The 18,189-nt window shown below is 46.7% G+C and overlaps 1 protein-coding gene across 1 annotated transcript in view; it reads left to right on the forward strand.

Moving 5' to 3' along the window:
- Positions 1-941: 941 nt before the first annotated feature.
- LOC125708740 (death-associated protein) overlaps positions 942-18,189 on the forward strand; it is an 18,212-nt gene continuing 964 nt past the window's right edge. Inside the window, exons 1-3 of the mRNA XM_048976501.1 lie at positions 942-1,168; positions 2,210-2,300; positions 14,728-14,770. Of these exons, the coding sequence (XP_048832458.1) occupies positions 1,114-1,168; positions 2,210-2,300; positions 14,728-14,770 (189 nt within the window). The 5' untranslated portion in view covers positions 942-1,113. The remainder of the gene's footprint in view (positions 1,169-2,209; positions 2,301-14,727; positions 14,771-18,189) is intronic.

Here is an 18,189-nt window from a genome sequence, read left to right on the forward strand (position 1 = left end):
GGAAGGATCAATTCAAAGAATTGAATCTTGTTTGCTCATTTGATGAGAGATAAACAGCCACAGAGACATTAGTATTCAAGCAAAAAAGCTCATTCATAGCAGACATATTTGAAAAAGTTTGTGAGCTTGTCAGTTGTTGATTGGGACCCCGACCCTGGCTTTTTGTGCCATTTCTGTGTTCTCCATATTCTGTGGGATGAAAGGGATACCCTCCCCCCCATCAAAGACAGTGATGTCACTAAATTGCTGTGTGTGTACTTTCTGCCTGGGTTAAGCTCCAGGCCTGCTGCAGTCCCACACAAGGTGAGGAGTTGCAGGAAATGAATGGATTTAATTCTATTAACATTTCAGCATGGGTCAGATCCATCTAAATCTAAGAGTATTCAGGTTAAAATAAAATTGATGGTTTGAAATACATTTTTATATTTATTGGTTCCAGTTTTCATGGAAAAGAATATCATGATGCAAAGATTTGACTTTTTTTCTCTCAAACATCAGACAATAACTACAGGGGTTTGTTTCGAGTCAAATAATTTATTTCGTGCTCATAGGCCTGATGCAAAGTAACAGAATCATTAATAGTGCATTAAAAAAACACCCCCCCCCCCCATTAATGGTAACGATTATTGCTTTATTTATAATTTACTTAATTATTTCTTCTTCAAAGAGGACCTAGTGTAACACAATTGCTTACAGTATGTTAATACTGAATATTGACACATCACCTTTTATGGATTTCCATGATTCTCCTCCTGTGTACTTATTAGCAGACTACCACTTAACTACAACCTGGAAGTTGTTTTTTTATTAATTATGAAAATAACGTCTTCACACAAAACCGGCACATCCAGCGAATTCATCATTTGACCCATGTGCCTATTAGTCCCGCCCCTTACCTCAGTTTGACTCCGCCCCGAGCCAATGTTCGGTCCCGCTGACCGTATCCTGTGACGTCATCAGCCAGTGTTGCCAAACAGCGAGACGGGAAAAGCCACGTTGACCGGGCCACCCGAAGTCCGCTGCGAACCTGTGCATACGGAAGCGAGGCAGACCTCGGGGGGAGAAAACGCACATATTTATTCGTTTTAAGTGCCGCGTTTCATTTCTGCAAGCATGTCTTCGCCACCGAAAGAGAAACCAGAGACGAAAGCCGGACACCCCCCTGCTGGTATTAAACCCGTGCTGTTACTCTGGGCTGGTAGCGGAACCGCGCCGCGCCGAGCCCTGCCGAACCGAGCCGAGGCGAGCCGTGATTTCAGAGTTCCGCCTGCTGCCTTTTCCTACTTGCACTGTATTCTTCCACGCGTTGAGTGTCGCGAATCGTATCACTACTGGATTAGTTAGCTAGCCTGGCTTTTGCTAAGATCCTATAATAATAATATAAATTATTATTATTATTATTATTATTACTATTACGTATTGCCCTCACGTTGCATACTGCGAGCTACACCTCGCTGAGCCCGGCTCCATCAGCCTACGTGCCCGCCCCCGTTCCGCCTGTCCGAGTCTGTTAGCTCGCTAGCCGCAGGCAGGCCGGTCCTGACACCGTACCTTCTCCGGATACCTGCCTCAGTGGCGGCCCCGCCATGCATTTTTTACTTTCACTCAACACCCTCCTTCTCTGTTGTTGCTCTAGATATTCGCTTTGGATTGCAGCAGCCTCTATTTCCTAGCATTGGCCGTCATAAATCATCAGCTTCACTTTGTATGTTAAGCGCCACTTTGTTTTTTTAACGAATAAGCCGCATTTAGACTGTTAGAGGTTTAAGGTTTTGCATGTGGTCCAAAGGCCACTGCGCCTGCCAACGTGGGCTGTTATTTTAGGACGGCTGGGAAAGCATACGTGTACATCGGCCACCTCAACTGCAGCTCCGGGCTCTTCGACTTATTGTAATATCTGTATTGTTAGATATGATGGATGTATTCAGCCCTTATCAACGCAAAGCAAATTGTCTTTCTTTGTTGACTGTTGATTTAAGGTTGATAATATGATTGCACGTCCGTGTAATGCCCTCTAATGACTTTGTTGCATTGCAGAGGTCTCAGCTATAGCCTAAAAATAGTTTTAGTGTGATGTTACGCTTAGGGGATGTAGAGGGTGTTTTATTTGGGATTTATTTCTGACGTTATCAGGAAAATGAATCGCTGTAGCCGTAATGTCATTTACATTGCAAGTAGAAAATTGATTATGGCTTATCTCCCATGACAGTGAAGGCGGGGGGGATGAGGATAGTGCAGAAGCACCAGAGCGGCCCGGAGCCGGTACCGGACAAGGACAGCAAGGAGTTTGAGAGCAGCAGGTAAAAAAAGTATATGGCGTGCATCTGCGCCGAAATGGCTGTGATCTCTCTGCCTATTCCCAAGCTTCCAACAAACGGGCAAATTTAGCAATAAAAACGATCAAGATCTAGATCTGTCTTCACTGTAGCTCTGGAATCTATGCATTTCTGTCTTTAAAAAAAGTTTCGGTAAAGTACCGTTAGTCCCTTTGATTATTTCCGGAGAACATAACAAAAATACTGGTGTAATGTCCTAACTTGGAATGTAAAAGAAGTGAGAAGAGAAAAGCAATCATAAAGTACACAATTTAATATTACATAAATTTATCTCTTAATTAATGGGACTGCTGGTATTTGATGGTATTATCCCTGCCTCTTGTTTTATTTATGCAGCTAATATTCTTTGCAGGACTATAATGACACAGTATCTAAACATAGTACCTGAAACAAGTGGAAAAGGAAAATAAAAAAAAAAAGAAATAGTCTCAAAATACATTAATTTAACATTCATTACACAATTTTAAGATGTATTCTTATCAGTCCTGCGAGAAGAAACATTCTTGGAAAATACATTACTGTGATTTATAAAGCTTGAACTCGTATGTTTAGCCATGCACTCTTCAGGTTGATTTTTCTACCCTGTAATTGCTGGGTTTTTTTTCCAGGTCAGTAAGTTTTGTGACCAAAGGCACAGTGAACGTCTCCCTGTCAGTCCATGTCCTTATGCTCTGTAATGGGAAGTCAAAGAGCCCCCATTTATCACCGGGACAAGGGGGCTTATTCATTGCCTAATTTGTCTGTTTCTACCTTGCAGACGTGTTCAGATGGTACAAAGCATGTCCGACAAGGACAGATGATTTCTGTCCTTCGAAGATATGAGTCATATTTGCAAAAAATAACTGCTGCTTTTCGGTTTGTTAGCATGAATGAGCTGCCATTTTGTCCTTGGAGCGTGTATCAGTCTTTTAGCTTGGTCTGCTTGTGGAATTTCTGTATCTTTCTGTCCTTGAGGCTCACCTGTTTCATAAGGTTTCTCAAGGCCAAAGTAAAATATTTATTTTCCATACGACCAATTCCTGATCATGTGCCTGATTGCTTGTTCCTTCCCCAAGTTGAGCTTTGAGCAGGGGTGTGGTTCCCTCCAGACCCAGAGCGTGGGCCTTTGGGAGGTTGGTGTGGGGCCATCTCATCTGCTCTCTTCAGGCTGTCCATTGTCCTTAACCATCAACCCTCTTCCCAAGCCTTTGGTTCCCTCTTTTCCTGCATTTCCATCCTCAGATATTTCTAAGTTAGAACCAGAGGAAATCTTGGGTGTTTCTGTCTCCTGCTGTTAATCCCCAAGTACTTCATTGTGCCACAGAACTGCAAACACAGATTTCCCTTATGCAGAGGCGGTTCTTGGGTGTGTCTACCACCAAGTGCTCAGGAAGTAGCTTTTTAGCTTGCATTCTGGCAGGAATGTCATAATGTTTCGTAAGTTCTTGCTTATTTTATGGAAGAACTTCCCACAACGCATTGCTCTTTTTTCCTTTTTTTTTTTTCTTTTGCCGGTTAATTTCTGCCCCATAGTTACATGGAAACAAACATAACTTTTAAATGGATATCCACATAAACACAGATAAACATTTTGACAGAAAGAGACTTGCGTGTTGTCTCGGCTTTATGCTGGGGAAGCCTGTTAAGGGCATCCTCATGCCGCTTGGTAAGTCGGAGGCTGCTTTGCTCCTTTGTCTCTGGAGCGTTCTCCCTCTGGGAGAGGTGCTGCGAATCTGCCATCGGCAGGAAGGCGAGGCCGCCCACTTTGGTTTAGATCCCATCAGCAGAGGAGCCCGATTGCCGAATCCCTTTGGAGGGAGAGCGAGGCTTGGGGTCTTATCTGCGCTTGGATGGGGGGATACTCCGTGAGGACGCCGCTAGGAATTCCACCATCCTTATCTTACCGCATCTCGGGCTGCACTCATGTGGATTCCTTTATTTCCGTGCTGTAACTAAATATTAGTAAGATTTCCGGAGAGGTGTGACAGACGGATGCGTGAGATGGTTTTAAATGTAAACCCGTGTGCCTGACTGAACCCCAGTTGGTTATTAAAGTAAGAGTCTAAGTATTTGTTCCTGTTTACGCTTGGTTTTAAAATGCGTCTTAGATGGTTGGATCACAAGGTGACAGTCGAGACGTCTTCATTTACGACTGTATTTATCATGCCTCTTCAAGGTGTCCAGCTGACTACTTGTGCTCAGATTTCATTACTGCCTGCGGCACTTCTGCTAGAAGGTCGGACAGCACCACCCATAGCTATCGTGATGTCCTTGTTGAGGATGCATTGGAACACATTAGCGTTTACACTACGAGAGAGATGTGGTCAAATGCATCCCAGACCACCTTGGCAAGTGGTTTGAGTGATCGGCTCACAGTGCGTCTGGGTGGTCGTTTGCACTTGTACTTAGCACTGTCCACTTGTGATCCGGTCATCCAAGATGCATTTTAAAGCCAAGTGTAAACAGGGCTTCTGTATTTCAAGTCAGATTGTCTTCTGAAAATCCTGGCAGCTGTTTTCTCATTCTCAAACAAGGGCGGCTTTGCTTTTTTCAGTTTGCTTCAGGTCACGTCGAATTGTTGCGATGCTGATCTAGCCACATGTCTGTCTGTGGATACTCTCCTTTTGCCTTCTCTTCGTGAACCACGGGTCCCTTTTCGCATCGTGACTCATTTCTCTTAATCAGCCCCCAGGCCTCGGAAAACTCGCGCGTGAGCAGAAGCTCAGACTGCTGTTTGTGTAGTTCACACTGCAGGTGAATTTCTGGCACCCTCGCAGAGCGCATGATCCGTCTTGTTGCTCCAACTTAATAGATGATTCCCAGGATAGATTGTAACGGATTGACCCTGGGGAGATGAGCACCCCAGGTACTAGAAACCTGTTTGTGTTACTTTTATTTTGTAAGAGTGTTAGCATATGTCGTGTCTGTTTACTGTGCGCTATTTTCCTGGCTTTTCTGAGTGATTAATATGAGTGAGGGAAAGTCCTCAAATTTGTACGTCTTAATCGCTTACATTTGTGTACATTTTCATGAATGATGCATGGATTAGTATCCATTTTCAGATCTGCTTGTACATGTGCCGGCAGGTTAGCTAATTGCTGATCATAGGCAAAACACTTCAGTGGTTATGGCATTGTTACATTTTGTCATTCAGTAGCATGTAGACATACATGACATTAGAACTTAATGAAACTTCAGCATCTCCTTTGACAGTAGATAAGGTGTGCATGGTGTAGATGTGTCCCTTAGCTGTGACATCTAGATGAATGGTAACCTTATTGGTTGTGTATTAGTTTCTCTTAGCATGAAACCTGCTTTGCTGATGCACCTTATACCTGTAATTTTTAGAATTCTCTTGTGTTTATGTGCAGTTCTGTACTTTAGACCCTGATTGGTCACTGTTTGCTTTTTCGTGCAGGATAGCAGGACATTATATTACCAGTATTTTAATACGCTGCAGTTTTAAGCAGTGGTTCTGTTCTAAATTGTAGATTAATGAACAGTGCTTAAATTTGGGGTAAAGTAATAGTATGAAATGAATAATTGAGGAATAAATTGAATGTAAATTAAGCTCTACCTTGAACATGACTCATGTCATTTATGTGGGTCAGAGGGGTTGGTGTTTAATTCCTGCTTTTTCAGCATAGTTGTGATTATATGTGACTCACTATCATGAATTTTATTTGTAACCTTTGCCTAGGTTAAGTAATATGGTGCATTTCCCATAATATGATAGGAAACAAGTGTAAAATGTGAGTGCTTTTCAAATATCCTTAACTCGAGACGCGCCTGTGATTGGCTGTCGTATCCCAACATATACCGTGACATGAACTGTGAGGGTAATAGAGGCCCGTCTCCTGGGCTCTTTAAGAACCCCGGAAATCTCTGAATTACGAGAAATCTGGGAAAGGGGCCGGATGTTTAGAAATTTTATCAAAGTCCTCTTTGGCTAGTTGAGTTTTGAATATGCCGCATATAATTCTCGGCTGTCTTTTGCCTGGAGCTGGTTTCTTCTGGCTTTCGTCTAGTGATAAAGATTGGAGGCCATGTCTTACTCATTTCCCGCCGTTCTGTTTCAATCTCTCCTCTCCCAGTCTACATTCTGTAAAGGAGCTATGAGTAACTGGACCTGACGAAGAACAGAATGGCAGATGGAGTCAATTTGACTTCTACTGACAAGCAGAAAAGCAATCTGAAGTTTAACACAGGAGAGCAGTCGGCTGAAATGATTACAATATTGCTGTCAAGTAACTTTTAATGCGAGATCATACTGTTGCTCTGTTTTTCTATATAAACACTGCATAGCCCTATTGACAGCATGTTTAGTTAAAAAAGATTTCTCGCATACAACTGCGCTGAATCCGTTGGCTTCTCGGGGGGGGGGGGGGGGCGGCATCCATGTAGCCATCTAGGGACTCGTGTTTGTGCGTGGGGGAAGGGGGCACGTCTGTGTCATCGTCGTGGGTTTTGTCCAGCCATTATGGAGGACCTTCCGGTGACAGCCCCACCCGAGACCCTGCCCGCTCTGCCCCTCCTCAGCCCCCTCCCCGAGCCCCTGGAGGGGGCGGTGGCTTGCGGGGGGACAGGACAGCAGGTGGCTGCTGGAAAAATTGCACATTTGTTGGAGCAAGTCAGGCGGGATTGTCTGGAGACCACCTGTCACATGCAATTTGGCTTTTTCCGATGGATTAAATTTGAGCACAGAATGAGGTGGGGGGGGTGCACATGGGGTGGAATACCCTCCGGCCCCGACAATGTGGCCTGCTCCTCTTAATCGGAATGTCGTTCCATCACTGCATCTGAGCCTCCCGTGCAGGGTTTTTCAATGGGGGGAGTGGGGTGGGGGGGTGGGGGGGCAGGCTAGGCTTGCTATTAGCTGCTTATGGGTCAGGGCACCAACGGAGCTGCTCGTATAAGCGCCGTCATAACAGCCAGACCCTCTGACTGTGATGCAGAGACTGTGTCTTGTACTCCACTCTGATTGGACGCCTGGCGGAGGCCGTGATGGGGGTCAGGGGTGGTGCCACACCTGGGGGGAGGGAGTGGACTGTTAAGCTATGTTTTCACCAAGGGCGGGAACAGAAGCCAACAGCAGGTGTCTGATGTTTTGAAAAGGTCGCACTGCTATCCTCCACGCATCTGGCTGATGGTCACATGACGCACCTCTGCATTGGTACACCTCCTGCGGTCCACATGCAGTGCTGCTGATGGGTGAGTGCGTGGGCGTATTCACTGGGTGCTCGTCGACTGACAAAGCTGACGGAACCTATGTTCAAAACGGAGGTAAACAGTCAAGTTAAACAACCCAAAAGACAGTTCAGGTCATTTTGCCTGCATTCAACACCACATCAGATTTGAATGTCTCCGTAATAATTTATTTTCCCCGTTGAAATGTTAAATGTTAAAATCAGTTTTACTTATGACTTTTTTTGGTCAAAACGCATTACAGAACATTTTATTCCTCTTCATGAACGAAGCGCTTAAACAAAAGAAAAGAAAAATAAACGTACTGCTGAGTTGACATGCACTGTCCTGTCCCGACCGTAGTTAACGTATTTATCGGATTGTCGAATTTTTTTACTTTGTGAAATTACAGGTAGCTTAATTGTCACAAAACATTAGCTTCCATTTTTCTTGCTTTTTATCAGAACTACTTTTATCTGTACAGCACAGGCTGAAACTGGAAGGCAGTTAAGTTCGGCATCCAGTGTGGAGGAGCTCAATTACAGACCCCGTTTACTGGCAAACGTGAATTACACACTGCTTAGGTTTTAGTAAGTTAAGTGCCTGTTGGGGTCTTTGAGCTTAGTAAGGCTATGATATCTTCACCTGGAGGACAGGTTCTGTTGGGGCCATCAAGGGAATCCTTGACCGTTGAAGGGCAGAGTATGTGTGTGAGTCTCGTCCAAGACACAGTCGTCATCAAAGAAGTGCGATTAACATATAAAAAAAAAAACTGCAGCTGACTGAGTTGGGCGCAGATGAAGGATTCACTAAGCCCATTGGCGGTGTCATTCTTGAAGGGTAAATGCACACCTTGTTTATGGTAAGAGACTTGAACAAAGTTTTGGCCGTTCTGTTCCAGTGTCATTGTTTTTATTTATTTTTATCCAAAGTACCATGCATTTTTTTGTGAAAGCAGGGTCAGACCCTGGAGCACTTAGGGGTTAAGGGCCTTTGCTCAGGGGCCCAATGCGGAATTACTCTGTAGACCCTGGGATTTGAATTGGTGACCCTCCAATCACGGGCACAGAATCCTAACCTGCTGAGCTGCACTTGGTCACTTGGGGGTGTGCTCCGAGTCATGTCTCTATGTCATGTGTGGTATTTCCAGTTGCTTATGTGAATCGGGTCCATGTAATTATATTTTCTTTATGATGGATGGACATCTTGTTTTAGGGGTTCGATTGGTGTGAGGCATATTTGATCACCCATAAGTAGGGTGTTGCACTGATTGTCGAATTTTTGGTTAAATCTAATGCCCAAAGTCAGCTATGTATGAGGGTCATGGGGGTGTTTGAGGAGGGGAGAGTGTTGGATGTGGTGGAGACGCTGAGGTGTGACAGGAATGTCATTGTCGTTCATTTTAACTCTGTCCTTCTTGTGGGCTTCAGCAAAAGTTCTGCGAGTGTGTCATTGGTGTCCAGGTGGGGCCCGATATCGCTTTTGTTCAGGCCACTCCCAAGATGTAGAGAGATTTTTTTCTTTATCTGTTTCTTTTACCACATTGGAGACCTCAGAGCTGATGGCAAATGAGAGCTATGCTCGGCCGTTGCCATGGCGATATTGCCCAGCTAACGTCAAGCCACTGGTGCTAATTGGCACAAACAAAACTCTTTTCGGCAAGGTTCTGCCCAAGGGTTTGTAAGCTGTTTATCACGGTCATCTTATCTCAAACTTTGGGCCGGCCTCCCCTGTGCCCACTTGAGACGACGGAGCGAAACCGAGCAGATTGGTGCCCCGTTACGGAGCTCCCTCATCTTCTCGTCTTCTCGGTGTTTCATGGGGGCCCAGACTTCACTGCTTGTTATATTTCCCAGAACAATCGATAATCTTTTTTCAGCTTTAAAGATTATGGCACAGAGCCCAATGCATCCTTCATTTGTTTTCTCTATATGACACACAAAAATTCGATGCACTTTGACTGCTACAGTTAATTGTTCATTGGCTAGTTCTGGCAATTTTTGTTCATATATGAACAAACACACCTGTAGATTTGCTTCTTGATGGTTATCGTTATGCCGTGAGATTCTTCATATGCCTTTCAGCTGCAAATCACGTATCCCTTAGAGTACAGAAGTAAATGACTTAACCCCTATGGACTGGAGTCACAAAGGTGTGCTGCTGCCCTCTTCTGGCCATCCCATGCCAATGCTTCAGACCTGCTTGGCAGTACAGCATGACCGAGCGTTTTAGCACATTTGCCAGTGAATTGAGGCTCAGCTGAATAATCTGTTGGTTGAGCTTTTTAAATCGCCGTGTAATAATGATTCACCCAGAGATGTTTGATATCAATAATCTCTTTATACTGCCTTTGTACAGTGCTGTAAATGTGTATTAAGGCAGAGCTGAATTCAAGTTATTGTTGCATTACTGGAAAAATCTTTTCTCTTTAAGCCGATACTTTTTCCATGTTTTATCTTTATGTTAAAAAAAATTGTCTGTGGATAAGATCCAACTTGCCCTGTGTGTCAGTCGCGTTAATTGGCAGATGGTTTTAGCCAAATAAAACCAAAATTTATCGTCTCATTTTTATTTCACAGAGCTGAGCAGAATGTGAGGGCAGGAACTCTATATTCCTTCCATCTGCTTTTCTTGCTCGGGGTCAGGGGGGGCCCTGGAGCCCTTCCCAGGCAGTGCAAGGCTGAGGAGCATCCTGGGATGCCTGTCCGTCGCAGGGCACATACCCACACATGCTGTCGTAGAGGGAGACCACAGGGAGACCACAGGGAGACCACAGGGAGACCACAGAGAGACCAGTTAGCATGTCTAGAGGTTTAAGGCAAGAGTGCTACCCATTGAGACACTGTGTCACCCTGGAAATAATATTTATTATAATACAATCTGAAGGAAGCTCATTGGTTTTTTTGTGTGACTCAAATGAGGGGTAATATTCTTTACCTCCTTCTGCGTGCTTCACTTCTGAATCTGACCTGGAGCCTCAATATCTGTTTCGTCTCTTCCCTTCAAGTTATTAGAGACCACAAACCTGAAATTTCGCCTCCCATCAAAGAGATTCATTGTGATTTATTGCAATAAGCAGCTACTCTGGGTATTATTGATGGCACTGTTAAATAAGTCAGTAGATCTCCTGATTGTTACTGGGGCCTGGGATTATGCTGAGGAGTTTTTAAATAAAATGCAAGATGAAGTAGAAGGATGTGGTGCAGAATGTTTTGGGGGGGTATCTGCTGACGCGGCCACGTCTTCGCGCGGTCGTCCCCTGCCTGTGGCGCTCACAGCTGTGCGGCGCCGAGGCAGAAGGTGGCTCCCGGTTGGCTGGGGAGCGGCGGTATTTCAGTGAAGGCCTCATATCAGATGGCCTCTAATTGGCATTTTCAAGGCCTGCGCTGTTGGCGCCTTCTGTTCATTCTGGCGAGATTCCGGTTGTCCAGCTGCGCTTAGTGAATAATCTTCCTAGGTCAACTGCACGTGCGCATACACACACACACACACACACACACATACACGTATATATTCGGTAGTAACTTAAAGTGGTTGATCATGGTATTTTTTTTTTTTCTTGGTTTTCAGAATTTTGTCCCTGCTGGGTTTTCTGTACTTCCCACACCAGCTGAACCAGTGACAGGGGGATTCCCCTGAAGTGAAGCGCCTATCTGGCGTGTAAATCACCTGATCTCGCGCAATACCCAGTCACTGTTTCTATGGTGTTCTTATTCAATGCTCGCTCATTTCATGTAATAATTTGTTTGTCTTGAGGTATGTTTTCAGCAGTGAAAAGGACACGATTTCTGCTGTTTCCTTTGCTTTTATGAAGGCGATTTCTGGTCATATAACTAAGCTTTTGGTAATCACACATATACTCTTAGTGGCAAGTTTACTGGGTATGCCCACTAATTAATGCAAACATTCTGCTCCTCAGAACAGTGAATCATGTGGCTGCAACTGAATACATACAGCACACAGACAGGGCGAAGAGGGGCCAGATGCTTGATCAAAGCGATTCTGAGTGTGGTGTGATGTGCCAGACTTCCAGCACCTCAGTAACCGTCCTGGGATGTCTCTGGTTGTCTGTAGAAAGACCACGGTGAATTACCATGCTCGGGCATGGTACGAGGCAACCAGGCCAAGTGCGAATATGCCCTAAAACTGGACAGCAAATTTCTAATGAGCAATGGGCCATGCAGATCAGGATGAGTTGCCCTTTGTCTCACCTGGTTGGAAGTTGCCCGGCAACATTGCTCAAAAAGTTGCCCCATGAATCGTCACCTTAAGGTGTCGTAAAGATATCTGCAGTGGTTCTTGAGTGTGGAGCTGCATTTCACAGTCCTAAAATTGCAAATTGGGCTTTCAGTTCAGTAGGGGAGAGGCAAAACAAGCATTTCACAAAGTTTGTGCTTTGAGAGAGTGGCATGGCGCACTCAGCCTTCAGGCAGAAGTTCCCGTATGCTGAAATGCTTACAAAATAGCCCCGGTCCAGTTAGGCAACAAACGTTCTGCTGGCGTAAGAGGCTTTGCTGGAGCTGTGGCGGAACACTGATTTGTTGCAATAGGAATGTATGAATGGGACCCTGCATACCGGGCAAATGGCGAAAATGAAAGGCAATTATCCTCACAGGATAAATAGAGGGGTAGGATGATAAAAATGTCATTAAAACAAACCTTTGCCGAACTAGAAATTAATTGAACAGATTAATATAAAAATATGCTTTTATAGGGGGAAGTTATGGGAGAAAGCTGACTCCTCCGTGCACGTTTCTCAATGTGAGCTTAGCCTGCCCACATGCTTCTGAGGTTGAGTTGGAACTTGGCCTTGGACCCCTTCCCCCCCCCCCCCCCCCCCCTCATGACTACTATACTGTTCTGTCTTATTCTGGTTTTTCCCACTATACTCCCACTGAACTTGCACTATACTACCGTATGGCATGAACTGATAAATGTAGTGAGGTAAAATACTGATGGGCTGTATGAGGAATTACAGACTCCAGTGAATGGAGCCGTTGTAGGTTTGCACTGTTGCTTGTTTACTGGTATGTTCACGTTCGTTTACTGCTTACATTTTGCACTCCTGTGTATTTTAAAACATACATATTTGATAAATGGCATGTGTGTCTGTACGCGCAGTCAGACTGTTGCATTGGAGGCCCAGCCTGTGAGGAGCTCTGCTTTAATTTCCTGTGACTGTAAAGGGGACATGTGACTGAGAATTAATGAGCTGTGAAACTTTAGGAAAAACCAGAACCAGTAACCGGACTATTTCAGAACAATTGTCACGCCTTCCGAGAACAGGGCAGGGTCCTTGATCGTGGTTATGTGTGGTGTTGAGTCACAGTTAATTAAACCAAACAGTCCGTTTTTACTTAATACAAGACAAAGGACGTTAAATCCTGAATTGCACTTAAAAATAGCCAGCATGTCCCTTCTCTGCTCCAACACATTTTTTTATGTAGTGTAATATAATGTACAAACAGCCTTGTCAAAGTCTTCAAGGCTGTTAATTGTCCAGAGATGTCTTACCACATGAAATATTCCGATAACTTTATTCTTCCCGCAGAGTCAGTGGCATGTAAATAATGTCCCTTCTAATTCAGATAAGGGTATAGAAATGTTAGACTTCAAGCCAATGATACACAGTAGCGCTCCTGAAATGCGACTATTATTTCTCCATGGTGATCTACATGTGTGAGGACTCGTCACACAACCCAGAGCTGGAACCTTCCTTGCATAGTTAAAGTTGGGTTAGTGGGGCGCATTCTGTGTGTGTGTGTGTGTGTGTGTGTGTGTGTGTGTTGTTCTGTCTTTTCCTTCTGTTGAGTCATATCCCCCCCCTTTCTGTATCCCCAGATCAGTATTGGGGTGTGACTGCTGCAGTTCACTGTGAATCGTAGCAGTATTCTGGAATTCCGACGACTGCTCTGTGGTGTTTATTGAATGTACAGGACATCGCTCATCATCCCCAGGGGGCTCCCTCGAGCCATGTCTCCAGACCTTCATGACGTCATGACCTGTCTAAACACCGTGCGATTGGAAGGTGGTGATTGGGTTTACAGCATCTCTTTTTGAGTGAAGGCTCTCTTTATGATTTGCTGGTGCTCAGTTCTGCCTTGCAAACAATCCTCTACCAGGATGGGTCCCTCACGTCTGCTTATCGTATGCACTTTCATCTCTGCTGGTTGCTGGAGAGACATGTCTCAAGCGAACATTCTGGAATGCACGTCACGCTACGGGGGGTTTCTTTGTTTGTGTGTGTCGGCCTTGCGGAATTAAACAGGATATTACTGGGGCGGAAGTCACTGGGGCTGGGATGCCCCTGTCAGCATGCCAGCAGAGATCCCACGGGTTGTTTGTACAAGTGAATTCAAGTATACTTCCTTTCCAGCCTTGGAGGCTCTACATTTAATATTAGCAGTGGTATTTTATTTATTTATTGTTGTAATTTAATTATGCTGCTTTTTTGGTGTATCGAGATGCAGTTTGGCCGGCGGAGTTACCCGTAACTGCCTTCAGGCGAGACCCTGTGTGTGAGGGATCAAGGCTTCCTGGATGACAGAGCTAGCTGTCCATTCCTCGGCTTTACTTGTGTTTGCACCAGTTGCTTTGGATTGACGCGGGCAGTTGTGGGAGGGGGTCCCAGAAGCCAGTGCTACAGGGAAGTGAACGGTGACCCTGCCATCCAGTGAGGGATCACTATAGAAACCTTCAATCTGCTACTCTACATAAGCTGGCATGAGGAACTGACTCATTGATGGACTTTGGCTTTGCCTGTAACCACAGCTTACACCTTGCTTTTAGTAAGCAAGCCCACTCATTCTTTTTCTATAATGTTAGCATGCCCGGGCGGGGGTGGGCGATGGGGCATGGGGGATGGGGAGGGCAGCAAGTTGATGTTGGACCCCCCCCAGAGATTTATTTTTTCCTCCGTATTTGGGAGTTTTTGGTTCCACTCATCCGTTGCCTTTCTTTCTATTTTTTTTCGGTCTTTCTCTCTTTCTTTGTCTTCCCTTTTATTTAATTATTCTGTATATATCATATAGGAACATATCACAGAAGCCATGCAAGGCACCTTGGGGCGACGGTTGTGAAAGGCACTGTATAAAAGTAAATTAATTGAATATAGCACGGTCCCTCATAGTGTGAGAAGTCAGCCAGCTTATGTATTTATGTGAAACACCGTCCCTACCATCGATTGGCCGAAACTGTCTGACTTTGATATCTGCCTTTTCTTTTCCAGTCCCCCGAAGGCTCCCCTCATCATCTCAGGAGTGGTCACAAAGGTATGACCTTCTTTATTGTATTTTTGTTTATATATTTCAATTTGGTTTGGGGGGTGGTTTCAGACTAGGTCTGTTGTTGGACCAACCAGTCAAAGTCAGATATTAGCTGGACCCTACAGCACGTGCATCATTAAAATAAGCTTAAGCTCTCCGGTTGATCCGAGGAGGTTGGATTGTAGAGCGGGAAGGAATTTGTTGGCTGGCCGTACACGACTGCCTGCCCCCGTCGGGTTTTAGTCCAAGGCTAAAATCCGAGAGCTGATGGTGTACCGAGAAACATGGCCGACCAGCGCCTCAGGGTCAGTCAGTGGCAAAGACAGCAGGCGTGCCTGGAAGGAAGGAAAGACGCTGTGCTAGGTCAGCGGATTTCGTGCCGCGTTCGGTAGCATGCCTGGAAGCAACAGAGGTGGCCTGTACAATCAGCTGAGTGACAGTTACGGTTTTCTGCAGGTGTGGTTTCCTGTGAAACGCTACTGCCCTGGAATGAACAGAAAGTGTAGTTGTGTGACATATAGGCTGTTTAGCTGAAGTATCATTAAGGTTTGTATGCAGTCTCAGGGTCACAATGACAATAAGCTATATGGGGTCAATCTACAGAAACCTTGTGACACTGAAAATCACTTTAATAGAAAACAGTGGTAACTCAGAACTCGAACTTAATCCGTTCAGAACTCGGGTTCGAATCCTAAAAATTTCGACTTCTGATCGAATTTTTCCCTTAAGAAATAATGGAAAACCAATTAATTGGTTCCTGGCCCCCAAAAAATACACGTATTTTGTTTTTTTTGTTTTTTTTTAGCATTTAAACACAAAATGAACAGGATAAAACAAGAGCATTTTTTTCTTAAGGGCTTCCAAAACCCCAACACCACCCCTGTCCTGCCCCGATCGTCCGCTCCTCCCGTGTGCCACACCCCCCAACGCTACCCCTGTCCTGCCCCGATCGTCCGCTCTTTCCATGTGCCACACCCCCCAACGCTACCCCTGTCCTGCCCCGATCGTCCGCTCTTTCCATGTGCCACACCCCCCAACGCTACCCCTGTCCTGCCCCGATCGTCCGCTCTTTCCATGTGCCACACCCCCCAACGCTACCCCTGTCCTGCCCCGATCGTCCGCTCTTTCCATGTGCCACACCCCCCAACGCTACCCCTGTCCTGCCCCGATCGTCCGCTCCTCCCGTGTGCCACACCCCCCAACGCTACCCCTGTCCTGCCCCGATCGTCCGCTCTTTCCGTGTGCCACACCCCCCAACGCTACCCCTGTCCTGCCCCGATCGTCCGCTCTTTCCGTGTGCCACACCCCCCAACGCTACCCCTGTCCTGCCCCGATCGTCCGCTCTTTCCATGTGCCACACCCCCCAACGCTACCCCTGTCCTGCCCCGATCGTCCGCTCTTTCCATGTGCCACACCCCCCAACGCTACCCCTGTCCTGCCCCGATCGTCCGCTCTTTCCATGTGCCACACCCCCCAACGCTACCCCTGTCCTGCCCCGATCGTCCGCTCTTTCCATGTGCCACACCCCCCAACGCTACCCCTGTCCTGCCCCGATCGTCCGCTCTTTCCATGTGCCACACCCCCCAACGCTACCCCTGTCCTGCCCCGATCGTCTGCTCTTTCCATGTGCCACACCCCCCAACGCTACCCCTGTCCTGCCCCGATCGTCCGCTCTTTCCATGTGCCACACCCCCCAACGCTACCCCTGTCCTGCCCCGATCGTCCGCTCTTTCCATGTGCCACACCCCCCAACGCTACCCCTGTCCTGCCCCGATCGTCCGCTCTTTCCATGTGCCACACCCCCCAACGCTACCCCTGTCCTGCCCCGATCGTCCGCTCTTTCCATGTGCCACACCCCCCAACGCTACCCCTGTCCTGCCCCGATCGTCCGCTCTTTCCATGTGCCACACCCCCCCAACGCTACCCCTGTCCTGCCCCGATCGTCCGCTCTTTCCATGTGCCACACCCCCCAACGCTACCCCTGTCCTGCCCCGATCGTCCGCTCTTTCCATGTGCCACACCCCCCAACGCTACCCCTGTCCTGCCCCGATCGTCCGCTCTTTCCATGTGCCACACCCCCCAACGCTACCCCTGTCCTGCCCCGATCGTCCGCTCTTTCCATGTGCCACACCCCCCAACGCTACCCCTGTCCTGCCCCGATCGTCCGCTCTTTCCATGTGCCACACCCCCCAACGCTACCCCTGTCCTGCCCCGATCGTCCGCTCTTTCCATGTGCCACACCCCCCAACGCTACCCCTGTCCTGCCCCGATCGTCCGCTCTTTCCATGTGCCACACCCCCCAACGCTACCCCTGTCCTCCCCCGATTGTCCGCTGTTTCCGTCCTCTGTATTTAGTCCGCGTTTGTAACGCCATTGTGTTGTTCGGCCTGTTCTCAGTTAAACCCCATGTTTCCCGATCGCTTGAATCCTGTCCCTACTTCCCCGGTCCCGGCTCAGCAGATCATGACAACCCCCAGCCATGCCCCAACACTGCGCCAGTACTAGACTATGCCATGCGGTCCATTGTTTATTTTTGTTATTACTTTGTATTCGTTTCTGAGCCTGAAATCCCAGTGGTGAATCTCTCTCCCCCCCCCCCCCTTCCTGGTTAGTACCTGCACCCCTCACGCTGGCCACGCCCACTCCTGCCCAAGGCTGACCTTAATCTCCTCTTCTTACTGTCAGAGTCACTGTAGGGATGTCACGGTTTAAACAGGCTTTAGCGGGCTATACATTAATGGACCAGGCTGGCCTTCGATGGCCCTGTACACCCCAGCGTCTTACTCCTGATTGAGCATAATGCTAGAGTTGTGTGTTTGGCTCAGCCCAATTCTCAACAGGGCAGCATAGTGTCAGGGTGGTGCAGGAGTGTCTTTAGGGTAGGGCAGGTGCGAACAGGCTGTCAGATAAAGTAAACGGCCAAGTAAACGCTTTAACAATCCAGTTGTTCAAAACAAATGTAATCTGACTCTCTTTATTTCCTCTGAGTGCGACTTGGGACCAGCTGAACTGTTTTTCTGGGTTCCAGAACCACAGACGATAAATAAAAAACATAGGTCTGTTTGTCATTTTGGGGCTGACTTCATACCTCACTTTGTTGTAGTGTTTGATTTCTGCTACGCACCCAAGAACACATGAAAGCATTTGGGGGAACGACCAAAACATATTGGCTGTTTTTGAAGGGGGCTGACTTGAAACGGAGCTCTGTTACCTTTTAGGGTAAGACGCTTGTAGAAGCTTTACTCTTTACGTACTACGTCTGTAAAACCCGCAGCTTGAGTCTTTCATGTTTTATTCGTCGGAAGCTTCGAATGTCAGCAGGCTGGGATGTGTTATTAATTAGGCTTCCGATAATCGGGTTGCGCTGGACATGCACGCGCTGAACGTGGGGAGGCACAATTCATGCATCTTGACCCTGCCCTGCT

Source organism: Brienomyrus brachyistius, chromosome 15 (genome assembly GCF_023856365.1).
Source record: "Brienomyrus brachyistius isolate T26 chromosome 15, BBRACH_0.4, whole genome shotgun sequence".
Classification (NCBI taxonomy): domain Eukaryota; kingdom Metazoa; phylum Chordata; class Actinopteri; order Osteoglossiformes; family Mormyridae; genus Brienomyrus; species Brienomyrus brachyistius.